The sequence below is a fragment of the Marmota marmota genome, unplaced genomic scaffold (genome assembly GCF_001458135.2).
Source record: "Marmota marmota marmota unplaced genomic scaffold, marMar, whole genome shotgun sequence".
NCBI classification, from domain to species: domain Eukaryota; kingdom Metazoa; phylum Chordata; class Mammalia; order Rodentia; family Sciuridae; genus Marmota; species Marmota marmota.
Genome location: NW_025999949.1, coordinates 16012466 through 16028883, shown reverse-complemented (window position 1 = coordinate 16028883; position 16418 = coordinate 16012466). Strand labels below are relative to the sequence as shown.

Here is a 16418-nt window from a genome sequence, read left to right as displayed (position 1 = left end):
TAAAGGTTTTATTTCCCATTTTAATTACACTGAATGCCCACAATATGCTGCTTTAATAAAAGTAATTCCCACAATTGACTAAATATCTATGTGTCAGACACCAAAAAGCATTTTTACATACATTATTATATTTCATCCTCAAAACAACTCCATAATATAGGTGTTGGTAGAAAATAGCTCTTTGGCTTAACATTCTTTCTCCTTTTTTTAATTTTTTATTTTGGTAAGGTTATCTGAGTTTCCTTGGATGGCTTGGCCTCTCCTTCATGTCTAATCCTTTTGGTTTGCCAGGGTGGCCTCAGACTCTGGGTCTACCATCACACACTTGATCCAAACTTGGGCACGCGGAATCACAGTGATGTCCCAGATTCCTGTTGCTGCCCCTCTTCTCTTCTCTTCAAGTAATTTCTTTGTTTAAATTTTTTATTGGTACATAATAATTATACATAGTAGTGGAATTTATTGTGACATATCTGCACATGCGTGTAACATCACTTTAGTATGTGCTAATGAACACAGATGGTTCCTAAACTTTAGCATGCATAAGAATCACCTGAAAAGCATGTTAAAACAGAGGTTCCCAGGAACGGTGGAACATAGCACATGCCTATCTTCCTAGCTACTCAGGAGGTTGAGGTGGAAGGGATCACTTGAGCCTACAGACCAGCCTGGGCAACATAGCAACATCCTTATTTAAAAAAAAAAAAAAAAGTCAATGATAACAACAATAATATAGAGGTTTCTGGACCCCATCCCAGAGATTATGACTAGCTCTTCTGCAATAGGGTTCATCACTTTGCATTTCTAAAAAGCTCTCAAATGATGCTGACAGGTGCTGGTCCTAGTTGCTAGGAGCTTGTTAAAGATGTGGATTCATAGGTCCTCCTCCAGACCTGCTAAATCAGGCTCTCTGAAGACCCAGAAATCTGAGATTTTTTTTTCATACCAGGATTGAACCCAGGGGTGTTTAATCACTGAGTCACATCCCAGTCTTTTTTATTTTTTATTTTAAGACAGAGTCTCACTGAATTACTTAGGGCCTCGCTAAGGTGTTGAGGCTGGCTATGAACTCACCATCTTTCTTCCTTATCCTCCCAACTTACAGGCATGTGCCACCACACCCAGTTGAGATTTGTTAAATAAAAACTCAAATGAGTCTGAATGCCAAAGTTTGACAATTAAGTGGTTTTTTTTTTTTTTTTAGTTGTAGATGGACACCATATCTTTATTTTATTTTTATGTGGTACTGAGGATTGAACTCAGGGCCTTGCACTTGCTAGACGAACGATCTACCGCTGAGCCACAACCCCAGCTCCGATTAAGTGGTTTTAAACCTTGAATTTATATTAAAATCACTTGAGGAGTTTTAAAATGATTCCAAAATCTACCCGTGTCTCATTTAATTTTATGAAATATTTTGCTAGAGATAAGCTTGCAGCCAAGTGGTAAGAAATGCTGCTGTCAATCATAGTGTCCTTAGGAAGGAAAATGGCCAGATTTACATGTTGCATCTAAAGCTTGCTGGTGGGGTGAGGAGAGAGAATAAGGGTGAGGGAACATTTATATTCTTAAATTGTTAAAATAGCCTTCTAAAATATGAGTTTTAATGGCTGCATAGTACTCCATTCTAAACTATTGAACATGAACAAGGTGCCAGACACTAACTTATTTACAATTCATATAACTTCATCTTACTCAGACAACTGAGATAGAGGGAAGCTTAAGAAGAACCTAGAATGACCTGAGTCTGAAACTCAAGTTCTTTTCTACACCAGAGGTTTCAACCAGTCTGCCCATTAGACATACACGGAGAGCACTTAAATTACACAGACACCTGAACCCACCTTTGACTAAGGGAATCCAGATCTCTTGGATTGGCATCATATCTGTCTAGTTTTTCCCATTTCCCAGGATTATGGTGCATGGCAAAGATTGGGAATCTCTGTCCCTCAGCATTCTGCTTTTCACACTGATAATAAAGGTACTTATTTCTGACTTCCTTTTTCCTTTCTAAGCTACAGCAGAGTCACTTTCCTCTCCTCCCATTTTTTATCAGGTAACCAAAATCACCCAAACAAACTTCTCAGAAGGTCCTGAATGGATTTACCCAGTGCATGGCAGCACCGTAGGTGTGGGCGCATAATGATAGGCCATCACATCCAGAAAAGCCATAGTGCTTTCTCGCTGCAGTGAGAAAGAATGGGGGATGGCTACGTGTTTTCTTCCCAGGAGGCCAGGACAGAGTGTACCTCAGAGCAGAGGGCAATGACACAGCAGGAAGGATGTGCATCGAATGATGGCTCTCTTATAAGCCTTTCTTTTTTTTTTTTTCTCTCCACAGAAAGCAAGGACATGATCTTCTGTCCTCTTGGAATTAGTGGTAATCTTTGGGAAACAGCTTTCAAATTGCCAGGGTCAGGACAGGGCGTACGCAGGTGGCCACGCGCTCTGATCACACTTGTTCTAAAACATTATTGGTGTTTTATGTGCAACCAAGCAAATACACATGTATACATGCATTCAGATTACCCCAACCAGAATAATTCATAAAGCAGAGCAACTAGAAAGTATTAAATAGTTTTTAGAGGTAGATGAAGTTAGTAATATTTCAGTTGAGATACATGATGTTTTGCCAACTAATATATTTCTACATATTTCTTCCTTTTCACCCAAATTCAAGATTCCTTTTCCTAACTGCCAAAGTGCTCCAGAAAAAAAATGTTTTGAGCAATGTGTGTGCTATGTGGGCATCAAAGCCTCTGTTTCGTCTCATGAAAAACAAGAACACTAGTCTATGATCCTGACAGTCATGTTATAGGAAGGGTAGAGACTCTGCGATACAGGTGACAATAATAAATTTCATTTCATTCAATTTGATTCATTCATTCAACCACTCATTTAGTATTTATTAGGCACAACATACTATAAATGACATCAAGCATTACTACAAAACAATGGTAAAATAAAACAATGTCTTTGAACTTTAACCAAAGAATCTCCTAGTGACGGGTCCAGGTAACTAAATGTATTATTTCAGGGAGTGATGACGAGACATAAAAACACAGAGCTGTCAAGGTCAGGGGTACCACCTACCTGGCCAGCTATCCGAGTGGCCTCAGATGGAGACAGTACATGCTACTACCAAACGTGGGTCTTCTAAACTTTGAGAGCATTTCCTTTCACGTCCTCCCCTTTTGAATGTACAAAATTGCACAAGTGGCAATCTGACCATTATTATTTCAGATAGCTAAGCTACATCCTGTTCATGTTGCTTATTCTATCAAAGATTTACACTTGCTGATACAATTTGGAGATCAAAATATTTCATCACATGGGAGTATCATTTTCACATCAAGGTGATCAAAACATCATTGTAAGATAGTTGTGCAAAATGATGAGTGTTTGGAAGATTTATCTTTTCAACATTTACTACCTGTGGGTAATCTATAACGTTCTGGCATCTGAAAGAAACAGATGGCAGCTTTCTGACTGTATCAGGTGGCGGACAGTGAGCATTAGCAAGCTGGCAAAGACCCACTTGAGATTAACTCATGAGAGAAAAAGAAATGAGATATTAGCAACCACATGGATTGTCAGTAAATTTTGCTTTTTTTCTTCCTTTGAAAGATCTGGAAACAATTGCATACATTTTCTTTTCTCCTTTAGTTACCCCTAAAATACATCTAAATGCAGAAGTATATTTTTGTTTAATCTACTTGTTTACATGACTAATTCATGAATATATGTAACATGCCTACTGTGTATACAGTGCTTTTTAAACAACTTTGTTGAGGTATAATTCACCAAATACACAATTCACTCATTTAAAATATACAACCCAAGAAAAAAATAATAAAGAATACAACCCAATGGCTTCTAATAAATTCACATTGCTGTGTATCAGTCACCACAATCAGCTTTAGAATATTTTCATTACTATAAAAAGAATTCTACACTTAATACCTTCCCTCTTGTCCCCAATTCCTCCAACCCTAATAACCAACTAATCTACTTTCTATCCATAGATTTGCCTATACTGGGAATTTTATTCAAATTTAATCATAGAATATTTAATTCTTTGTGACTGGTTTCTTTCACTGAGCATGTTTTTAAGGTTCAAACATATTATATTGTATCATTTCTTTTTATTGCCAAATAATATTTCATTGCACATACTTTTGTTTATCCATTCGTTAGTTGATGGACATTTGGGTTTTTTCCACTTTTGGAATCATCAGTAATGCTGCTATGAATTTTTGTGTACAAGTTTTATGTGGATATCTCTTTTCATTTCTCTTGGATATATAACTAGAAATGGAATTGCTGGATAATGTGATAATTCTATGTTCGATTATTTGGAAAACAGCCAGACCATTTTCCAAACCAGTTGCACCATTTTATAGTCCCACCAGCAATATATGAGGGTTCCAATTTCTCCACCTCTTCTCCAACACTTGTTATTTCTGTTTCATGTTTGATCATAACCATTCTACTAAGTGTGAAATGGCTTCTTGTTGTGGTTTGATTTCCATTTCCCTGATGACTAGAAGTACTGAGCATCTTTTCATGTGCTTATCAGTGTTTTGTATATTTCTTCAGAGAAGTGTCTATTCACATCGTTTGACCATTTTTAATTGTATTGTCTTTTTATTATTGAATTACAGTGGTTCTTTCTATATTCTAGATGGAAGTCCTTTATGAGTTATAAATTATATATTATTTGCAAAAATTGTCTCCCATTCTGTGGTTTATCTTTTCACCTTCACAACTTAGAAGGTTTTTGGGGAGCAGAGAAAGGTTGAGACACAGGAACATTAGCCATAAAGAAGAATGAAATTATGGCATTTGCTGGTAAACAGATGGAACTGAATACTTTCATGCTAAGTGAAATAAGCCAATCCCCAAAAACCAAAGGTGAATATTCTCTTGATATGTAGATGCTAACACACAATAGGGATGGGGAGAGAAGAATAGAAGCTCATTGAATTAAACAAAGGGGAATGAAAGGGAAGAAAGTGGGGTGTGAATAGGAAAGACAGTAGAATGAATTGGACATAACTTTCCTATGTTCATATATGAATACACAACCAGAATTACTCCACATGATTTACAATCACAAGAATGAGAAGTTATACTCCATGTATGTATAATGTCAAAATGCATTCTACTCTCATGTATGACTAAAAAGAACAAATACATTTTTTTTTAGAAAGAGAAAGAAAGTTTGAGACACAGTTTATAATTTTTGAAGATTGACCTGACATTCAGATGTGATTTTTGCCTGATCCCCCTATGCTTCTCTTGGTAATAGTACCCCATTTTTCTTTGAGTTGACCACCCCTTGTCCAATCTCAGTCTTTGTAATTTAGGTAGAGCTGACCCTCTGCTCTAAGCTCTGGAATGGACACAGGAAGCATAACTGGCCAATTAGAAACCTTATGTTAGATGAAGAGAAAAATCACACCAGTTACATGAGCAAAGAGAATTCAATATAAACAAACATTAGTTAGATATAAAATTGTTCACTGAATAACCAAAGAGCTTTAAAAAAAAAAAAAGCATCAAGAATTCTGGAGGTAGCAACTGCTGGAAGAAGGTTCTCCCCTTAAGTCAAGGGGAAAAGGGGAGGGGCTAGAATTATTAAAATTGAGATATTTGGATAAGGAGGCCTGTGGAGCTGAAACCTCTGAGAAAACAGGCTCTCATCCATGCTCATGTCCCCCGTCTCAGAGGAGGGTCCCACAGGCCAGATACCAGAGAAATCTCACAAGAATGGCTCCAACCAGCTGTGGTTGGTCTGGTTCTCTGATGGGGAGGTGGATTGAGACAATAAATCTAGTTCTTCAAGTGTTATGAACTGGATTGAGCTGGATTTGGGGGACAGTTTGGTAAGAAAGGGCTGCTGATCGAATGAAGAAGTGACACTCACTAGAGCCACAAGTAGCAGAATCAACAGGAAGGAGCAAGCCTTTCTTCCTCTACCCTCCTTCCAGGTCCTGACTCTAGAACCCCTTATTGACAGAAGCTCATGAGGAGTAGCTGCCACCAGAGATTTGTGATTTACAAAGCTGCAGCTCCAGCAGCACAAGGCAGAGTGTAGAAAGGTAAGTTTGTCATCGTGGAAAACAGTATGAAGCTTCCTCAAAAAACTAGAAATAGAACTACTATATGATGCAGCTGTCCCCACTAGTGAGTATGTAACCGAAGGAAATGAAATCAGTTTGTTGAAGAGACATCTGTACTCCCATGTTGACTATAGCAATATTTACAATACCTAAGAAATGGAAGCAACCTAAGAGTCCAATAACTGATGAATGGATAAAGAAAATGTGGTACACATGCACATGGAATATTCTTCTGTCATTAAAAAAGGTGTAATTATGCCATTTGCAGCAACATGGATGAATCTAAAGGAAATTGTGTTGGCTTCTACATATAAGTCAGACACAGAAAGACAAATACTGCATGTTCTCACTTATATGTAGAAGCCAAAAGGTTGATCTCAAAGAAGTAGATAATAGAACAGTGGTTACCAGAGTCTAGGAAGGGTGTGAGGAGAAAGGGACAGGGAAAGGATGGTCAATGGTACAAGGGTGCAGTTAGATAAAAGGAATTATTTCTGATGTTTGTAGTTGGTTACAAAATGTAATAGTGAGAGGAGCTATTCCTACTTCTACCCCTTAATTCCTGAACCTATATATTTATAGGAGAGATACACTATCTGTGTGTGTTGGTCAGCTTTCTGTTGTTGTGATAAAAACCTGAGAAAAACAACTGAATTGAGGAAAGGTTTATTTTGGCTCATAGTTTCAAAGGCTTCTGTCTTTGGTCATTTGACTCCACTGTTTCTGAACCTGTGGTGAGGGAGAACAGCATGGTGAGTAGGGTGCAGCAGAGCAACATGGCAGCCAGGAGACAGAAGGGAGGGCAGGGAAATAAACCCCATAAAGGCGCATTCCCAGTGATCTATCTCTTCCAACTTGACTCCACCCCTTAAAGTTTCCACCTCTCCCACCACTGCCCCCACTAGAGGGGAACCAAGTCAGCAATACATGAAGCTTAAGGGGACGTTCCAAATCCAATCCATAACAATTGGTCTCTGATTCAAAGCTTATATTCATGTTGCAGAACGAACCTCCATACTTTCAGAGCACCATCTCCAAATTGGCACTGTAAATGACATATACATAGCAGAGGTGGGTGCCCTCTGACTTTTCATAGGGTTTATCTCCCATCTGCAGTTTGTTTATAAAGCTTGATTAAACATTTCTCATTTGCTACTTCCAGTGCAACTACTTGCTCATCCAATTCAATTTGTGCAATGTCATCAATGTAGTGGGCCAGTGATATTCTGCAAAATGTCAAGATGTTCAAAATTTCTGAAGACTGTATTATGGCTGAGCTAGTAAGCTGCCGTACACATAGAGCAAGACCAAAGGCATACTATTGATCCTGTCAAGGAAAAGGAAAGTTCTTTTGGTGGTCCTTGCAAATTGGTAGAGGGAGAGGTAGCATTTTCCATACCAGGTTGATTTGTTCTAGCAAAGGTATTACACTTGGAAAAACTACCAATAAACCACCTCTAATTAATGTTAAAATAATCCAGTCCTATTTTAAAGTCCATCTGCTTTCTGCCCAGGCCCAAAAGGTGAAGACATAATAGGAATCAACACTTCCGCCTCATTCAAGTATGTGATAACCATAGTAATCCTGGCAATTACTCCATTATGTCTATCTTTTGTCACTATCTGGCAGGAAGGAGAAATCAACAGTTTCCACTTAACTTTCTCTACCCTAATGACCCTTGGTCCATAAATGAGAGAGAGCCAATATGGGAACACAACCAGCTGTTAACTAGTATATACTCTGGAACTGGGGGAAAACACGGGATGAGCTCACAAAACTACTGAGCCTATTAGATTGAAACTTGACCTATAATGCAGTTGATTTGTCACTTGATCATCACAACTCCCCCCCCCCCACACACACACACACACTTGAATAGACTAGTTAGTTGAGTCAAAGTAACAAACTTAAATGTGGACTAGTGGTATTTTGGGAATCTAGTTAGCAATGGCAGGGGTAGGGGGATAGTAAGTAAGCATTATTTAAATTTTGGGAGGTGGGTAATCATTTCATGACGTTCTAAGGGAAAACTTCCATGATCCTCTAATTAGGGAATATTTGGATGGAAATGTTTAAGAAATAAAGATCTAAGTAACATCACATACTAAGAACTTGGGAACGAATTGAGATGCATTGTGGTTGGTCAGGACTTTCATAGTATTTAATTGGTGTAAGCAATCCTTTTTTTTTTTTTCATTTACATCTAAACTAAGAATTCTTAATGGAAATTATACTACAATAAAATGTTTCAAACTATTCTTTCTACTTGCACAAGAAAAACTATTAAGCTTGTCAAATCACAACCACCTTGCTTTACCTAGATGCAAACATAAAATACAAGCTCCTAACTCTGCACAAATAAAGAGAAAGAGGAGGGGCTGGGGATGTGGCTCAAGCGGTAGCGTGCTCGCCTGGCATGCGTGCGGCCCGGGTTTGATCCTCAGCACCACATACAAAACGGAGATGTTGTGTCCGCCGATAACTAAAAAATAAGTATTAAAAAAAAAATTCTCTTTCTCTCTCTCTCTCTCTCTTAAAAAAAACAGAGAGAGAAAGAGGAGAATAATTCTGCCTTCCAAACTTCAGTTTTTCTGTGGGAATGAAAAGAGGCCAAAAGGCTGTAAAAATGTTGGGAGTCTGACCAAATCCTGTTTAAACATAACTGCAAATTATTTTGGGTTATTCATAAGAGATAATGGCCTTCAGAAACATTATTTATTAGGTTGGTAAAGTTTCAATGTTCCAAAGTGCTATGCCCAATAAAGTTAGTAACTACTCTTTAAAGCAAAGGTTCTCAACATTTTTACCCAAAACTACAAGATGGGTTATAATCTCATATGCATAGTACCAGGGCTCCCTTCACCAAATTTTAGAGAGAAAGTCGTGATTCAGATTTTAATGGAGGTAACAAAAGGGTAGCATTCACTAAAAAACTATAGTACAAGGACATGAGATACTTTAAAATATATCTTTAAAGGTAATTTTACCAGAAAAATATGTAATTAATCAGTTTCAAAATACTAATGATTTTAATATTTTAATAACTACTGCATAAACATGTTTTCCCAGCTCTTCAGTTCTAGTTCAGACTATTAATAGATGATCAATGCTGAATGAGTGTAGATAATTTTGTTAGAATGAATGCCTAAAACATATGCGTTTTAGCATATTTGAAATGGACACTTCCAAAGTGTCCTTGACCTCAACTGAAAATAACATTTCTGTAGGAATTACAATTCTCACATATAAGAAATGTCAGTTTAGCTATTAATAAGTTATTCATGATGTACTTTGTACCTCATCATGATGCTCTGAAGGTAGATTAAGAACCACTGCTCTAAGGTGACATCAAGGCCAAGTCAGGAGCTGTTGATCAGATTTCACTTTTCCAATAACTTTATACATTCAATCTTACAATGCAAAAACATTTGAATCTTTGTACACTTTGAACAATACAATCTTAGAATGCTATTTTGGGATTCTTGCTGTAGAAGTTAACATTTACATCTAAAAGAAAATTATCAACCCACAGGACAAATGGAACTCAAAGAAGGTGAAGGGGCTTTTTTCCCCTAGCAACTTATAAATATTTATAATTGAGAGGTTCTTAAGGAAATGTGAATGAAATTATCTTCAACCAGGAATCCTATACTTTGCTAGATTATCAGTGCAACAAAGATGACAGAGACACACTGCCAATCAAACACTGGGCTGGGGATATAGCTCAGCAGGTAGAACACTCACCTAGTATGTGCACAACTCTGGGTTCAATCCCCAGCACTGCAAATTAAAAAAAAAAGTCAAAATATATATTTCCTACATACTCTGTGCTCCTTTAGGGTAAAAATATGGATGAATAAAACAAAGAATGTAGGCAAAGAATGTGACAAAATCCTCTGGATAAAGGCAAAGAATACTTAGGTGACAAGGAAATGCTCAAGAGAATACTTTGCACATTGGTACCTGAGTAATCCAGGGGAAAAGAATGACCTGGTAATAACCATATGGAAAACTATACTGTGAAGTCCTTTACGTTGTTAATGGCAAATACTGCAAAATTAAGTCAGATGCCAAAAAAAAATGAGGACATTAACGTCAGAAATAATGGTATAATAAACAAATGTAATCATAGCATACCACTTAGTTCAGAAGAGAACATTTTTGAAAAGTCTGATAACTCTAGTTGTTAATAATACAAACATGGAATTTGTGATGTACAAAAACTAAAATATATGTGGCAGAAAAATGGGAGAGGAGTCAAAGTAACACAATCTCCATTGACCTACTACTCCGTTGTAGTAGTAGGTCAAATAACGAATGGATAGAAGGTAGCAATATCCATATAATTTGGTAATGTGAACTCTGAAGTTGAAAGAGGAAATTTCCTCTGTATATCTGAGGCACTGCCTCTTTGTCACAAGCCTTTTAGAACTGTTTGAATTTTTTTTAAACATTTATTTTTTAGAAGTAGTTGGACATAATAACTTTATTTTTATGTGGTGCTGAGGATCAAACCCAGGGCCTCAGATGTGCTAGACAAGCACTCTACCACTGAACCACAATCCCAGCCCCAAACTGTTTGATTTTAAAACCTATTTGCATACAACATTTGGGAGAGATGGGAAACAATAATTTTACAATGAAAAATCTCTATCAAAACCACTGAAAAAAGTGCACTCTATTACACCTAAACCTAACTACTCTATGTTATAAGTTATTTTAGGAAAAAGCATATGGGTCATTATTCATTTATAAAAATAAGTTTAATCTTTAATCATAAATATAGTCTTTAAAGTAAATTAATTTTTCACACGTGAATGTCTTTAGAAGTATCCAAAGAATTCATTATCCTTCTGCATTCTGCTTCTCAGAAAGTACTTTGGAGGTAGATCTGTTCCGGATTCTTATTCTTTTTCTTTTCTTTTTAGAAGCAGGCGATTTTGTGTCCTCTGTTTTTTTCTTTTTCTTCAAACAGCTAAGAGGATTGGGGCCACTTATTTTCTTGCGCTTTTTTCTTCTTCTCTGTTCAGGATTTTTCACTAACCCCTGTTCCTGTTTGAGTTGCTTGATACTTTCTTTCTCATGCACTGAGACAAGCTGACCTGACTCTACCGCTTTAACAAAGGCGATTGTTTTGGGAGAAGGTTTGTCCAAGACTATAGTGTTCTGAATGATAAACATCAGAGGAATCCCAGGCTTTTTCTTTACTTTCACAGATAAATTCTGATCCTATTAAAAAGAAAAATAGAATTATTTAGTTCAAATATGTCAATTAAGGTAACTTATATAGGCTCCTAAGAACTTAATGAGGGGTATACACAAATTATATTTTTTAAATCAGTGTGTCTCACTAAGGGTATATTTTATAATAAAGGAAGGAAAACACAAACTGAGATCAAGCAATGTAAGTAGCAGAAGTATGACCTGGATTTGTCAATAGTCAAGGGTGAAGGAAGGAAGGAAAAAAAGTGCTAAGAGAAACAGAAATTAAGACTTGGATTCTAGATTCAGCTTTGCCTCTATGTAAGTTTATAATTCTGGAAGAAAATATTTAAGCAAATCAGTGTGCATATGAACTTCTTGACCATCTTCTCTTGAAGAACCCTAAAACAAATCACACATTTCTATATCAATAATTCTTCATTCTCAAAAAAGAAACTTCAGTGACAAGAGCAAATTCAATACACTGCAGGTTCTTGCATAGTCTCAAATGACAATTCCTTTTATTGACTGAAAATGAAGATCTATATTTTTAAAATCACTTTCAGCAATTTTTTTCTGATTACAAAAAGCTCCATATACTTAAAATACAGAAATAGTTAAAATTGATTTGTGGTTCAAAAATACCTGTGTTGCCACAAAATAATGATGAGGATTTCCCTCTTCAACCATGGAAAGCAGACATTCTGATCCACTCACTGCATTCTTGAAATGGGGACAATTTCGAACTTGGCATTTCTGTGCAATCAGTTTTGCCCCATATAAATCCTTTCCCAATGTTTCTAATTCCTTTAACACACATCTGAAAAAAGACAAGAAAAAAATGCTATTAGTAGCCCACAATTATAACAAAGATATTTCTTTAAAAAAAAAAAAAAAGGAAGTATAAAACACAATACTGAAGTTTTTAAAATGTAAAACTATACCATTACAATTTGAAATTGTCATAAGGTAGCTATTTTAATCTTAAAAGACTTCGAAAATGCATGGACCAAGCAGAAAGAATATAATTGCTAAAATTTACTTAGTACTTATTATGTGCCTGACAGCATGCACATTGCTTTTTAAAATTTGTTTATTTTTTTCTATTTTGCAGTGCTAGAAATCAAACTTAGGGCCTTGTCCATGCTAGGCAAGCACTGTACCTCTGAACTATATCTTCAGCCCATTCAAATTGTTCTTCACATAAATTCTTCCTTTATCTCAAAATAACTTATGAAGTTACTTTAAAATTATTCTTATTTTAGAGCACCCCATTCTGAGAGATTTCAATTAACACATTCCAATTCAAGCAACTGTGGAAAAGCCAAGACATAAATCCAACAGTTTGACAACAGATCCCTTGCCCACCGCCAATGGATAGGCTTTTACCTCAAGTGCAAATGTGTATACTCTCAAAATTTGTATATTTTCAACTCAGAAAAGTAAAAATTCTCAAGTCATGAGGATGTTTAAAATCATAACCTCTTTTCAATCTGCATTTTCATATTAATATAAGTCAATGTTTCTCAAAGTCTCATGTATAAACTACCCAAATTGTAATGACACAGTGATATTAATTTTTTTTAAATTTCTAGCTCCTCTCTCTTCCCCTAGTCTGCATCTCTTATAGAAGAACCAAGTACAGTCATCCTTCATATCTTTGTGGGATTGATTCTAGGATCCCCACTGATACCAAAATCTGGGAATACTCATCTCTTCTATAAAACGGCACAGTCTTTGCATATAATCTAAACACATCTTCCTGTATACCTTAAACCATTTCTAGAGACTTCTAACACCTAACATAAGGTAAATGCTATATAGGGTTGTTATAGTACGTTGTTTAGGGAATAATATATATTAAAAAAAAAAAAAAGTCTCTACACATTTGTTACAGATGCATTTTTTCCGTCAAAATGTTTTCTAAGGTTCCTTGAATCTACAGATGGCGTACTCATAGTTATGGAGACCCACTTGTATTAGCATTTGAATAAGAAAGGGTACTCAGGCACGAGAGAGAGAGAGAGAGAGAGAGAGAGAGAGAGAGAGAGAACACCAATGAGCCAGAGATTTCATCAACCCTACCCAGTCCTTGCCAGACTTTTCCTTGCTTCATCTTCTTCTCTATCATCTCATTAGTTTCATTTTGTTTTTTAAGAAAGATGAGTTAATTTTTTTTTCAGTAATCAGTTTTGACCTGTTTCAGGAATTGCAGACTTATTGAATACTTCCTGGTTGTCCTTCTATAAGTTCTTTAAATCCACCATGTCTAAAATCAAACTACTTTCCTAACTGCAAATTTCTCCTCTAAGATTTGGTATCCTTTTGGAATCATTATTTTTTCAGACATCTTAGGTAGAAATCTGAAATCATAACTGACCCTTCTTCCTCATTCCTACCCATATCCCATCAGTGGCTAGTTAGTCCTACCTATTTCAGCAGTCTCCTTACAAAAATTTTGGGTGAAGCCTTTCATCTCCCAGGTTTAAGCTTGCACTATTTCTTTTTTCCTTTTCCTACCCCCGCCCCTTTTTTTTTGGAGACAGGGTGTTGCTAAGTTGCTAAGGCTGACCTCAAACTTGCTATCCTCCTTCCTCAGCCTCCAATGCTGCTGGGATTGCAGGTGTGCAGGTGGACTGCTTGTCTAGCAAGTGCATGCCCCAGTATCTCAAAAACATGTTAAAAAAAAAAAAAGTGGGAAGGATAAATTGTTATAATTTTGAAAATCTTAAAGAGTTGTAGAATGAAAGCAATTTATATATCTTGTTTGGATCCTGTGGGAGACCAACCTTACACGTGACTGGGTCACACTCCCCGGCTGGGTGCTGAGGCACTCAGTCACAGAAAGAGGCAGAGCTTTCCCCAACCTTCTTTGGTTCGAGGGTCGGTGTATGGGTGTGTCTTGCTACAGCCCCATGGGTGAAGCTATGCTCACCTGTTCCTTTGTAATATAATTCCTTGCCCTGTTTAGGATAGAATCTTCCATGGAAGTGCCTTGTGTGTGTCCCCTTCTCTTACTGTGTCCTTGGGTGTGGCCTACCCAGGTGTCAGTCAACCTGCTGAGAGTGGACATCTTGAAGACAGACTCAGCCTCCTGAAACCTGACCCCTTGCCTCATTTGAATAACTTCTCCTCAATAAAAGGTGTCAGTGTGTGCTCTCAGCTCTCTCTTTCTGTGGACCCTTAAGGTCAGAGGAGCTGTCACAGCAACCCCAAAGAAAAAGGTATTTGTGTCTCTTGTGTGGTTATTTTGTGCAGCCCAGTTACCCCAGTTTTAACTGGAGTGATCCCTGAGCCTTTTAGTCGGGAGAACAGAAACCCAGCAGGATCCTAGGTTTTTTTTTTGAAATGGGGATTGAACCCACAGGCATTTAACCAGTAAGTCACATCCCCAGCACCCCCGCCTTTTTAAAAATACTTTATTTATAGACAGAGTCTCCCTGAGTTATTTAAGGCCTTGCTAAATTGTGGAGGTTGGCTTTGAACTTGCAATCCTCCTGCCTCAGCCTCCTGAGCTGCTGGGATTTTTTTTTCAGGCATGCACTACCATGCCCAGCTGGATCCTGATTTTAAAAAGACTTCTTTATCTCTTCATGATACAAGCCCAATAATAATAGTTAATAAATAAAATAACCCATCAATAAAGGGGGAGTGGCGAGTCAACAAGATTGGCCATGTTGATGACTGCAAAAGCTAGGTGATAGTTTCATTACATTATTCTACTTTTGTGTTGTTGAAAATTTCCAGAAGTTAAATTCTTGAAAAAAGAAATGCTGTAGACTACATATGTTCCTGCAGAACTTCTCAACCTTTTTAATTTCATGGTACTATGCTATTAAAATGGTAATATTTCTAGCTGGGCATAGTGGTGCATGTCTATAATGTAGCAACTCAGGAGGCTAAGGGAGAAGGCTCTCAAATCCAAAGCCAGGCTGAGCAACTCAGTGAGATCCTGTCTCAAAATAAAAAAGGCTGAAGATGTGGCTCAGTGGTTAAGTGCTTCTGGGTTAAATCCCCGGTACCCAAAACAATTTTTTAAATGGTAATATTTCTGTGGTACACAAGACTAACTGAACAAAATGCTCATAGCCTGAAACAATGAATTCAAAGGCCCAGGCTACTGAAGACATTGTCTGGCAGCACTGAAAACTAAGGGCGTGAAAAATTTGAGGGTATCTGCAACCCAGTTCCGGCGCTGCTTGAGAAATTCCACCTATGGAAACCTGTCCATCAAATAGTGTGATGTGAATAAAGCAGACAAAAAAAAACACAGTGTACACAGTAAAAGCTGTGTTTGTGTGTGCACATGTGTAAAACACTAGACGGACGATACACGTTAACCAGCTATGCAAATACCAGCAACCATTTAAAGGAGTTTTTTTTGTGTGCTGAAAAATGCTCTACATGACATTAAGACAATCTTATAAGTATTTATAATCTCTATTTTTGCATCTGAGCAATGTGAGATTGAGAGGTTAAGTAACCCTGCCGAAATCACAGAGCTGGTAAGAGTGGGACCAAGATTCGATGCCAGGTCTCCCTGACTGCCAAACACTAGTTCTTATTCACCAGGCTAGCTACACCTGATATTCGCAGGGTACTGCACAACTGCCTACTATGAAGATTTTAGACCAACTGCCAGGGGGGCCGCCACTTATCGTCAACTCCTAGTGGGCAGGGCGTTTTACACCTCGAGGGTTCGCAACGCAGGCCTCTAGCACATCCCCCAACCCCTGCGCCTCCTCGCCGGGCCCACCTGGTGGTGCACAGCTGCGTCTCCCCCATAAGGTAGCGAGGCAGCTGCTCCCGCAGCTGGACGCGGCCCCGCAGCGCTGCCTGACAGAAGGTGCCGTCCAGCAGGATCTGGTACGGCTCGCGGACTCCGAAATTGTTGCGGAAGAAGCCAAGATGCTTCTTAGCGTGTTTCTGCCTGGTAATCTTCATGGCTGGCTTACTCCGACCGAGGCCACCAGGCCGAACACAGTAGCACAAACCTTACGCACTCCTGCGTCCCGCAGTGCCGGCTCCTCCCGGAAATGAAGCACCTATGGCCCCGGAAGCAATCGCCTGGGTTTTCCCCGACCGGCCTC

General features: G+C 37.9%; 1 protein-coding gene across 1 annotated transcript; it reads right to left on the bottom strand.

The window, feature by feature from the left end:
• Window positions 1-9079: 9079 nt before the first annotated feature.
• Utp23 (UTP23 small subunit processome component) lies at window positions 9080-16385 on the bottom strand. The gene is made up of 3 exons (XM_015486390.2): window positions 16085-16385; window positions 11974-12148; window positions 9080-11355 (listed from the first exon to the last, which is right to left on the bottom strand). Exons 1-3 carry the CDS (start codon window positions 16270-16272, stop codon window positions 10972-10974), a joined length of 747 nt encoding a protein of 248 aa, XP_015341876.1. The 5' UTR covers window positions 16273-16385; the 3' UTR covers window positions 9080-10971.
• Window positions 16386-16418: the final 33 nt, after the last annotated feature.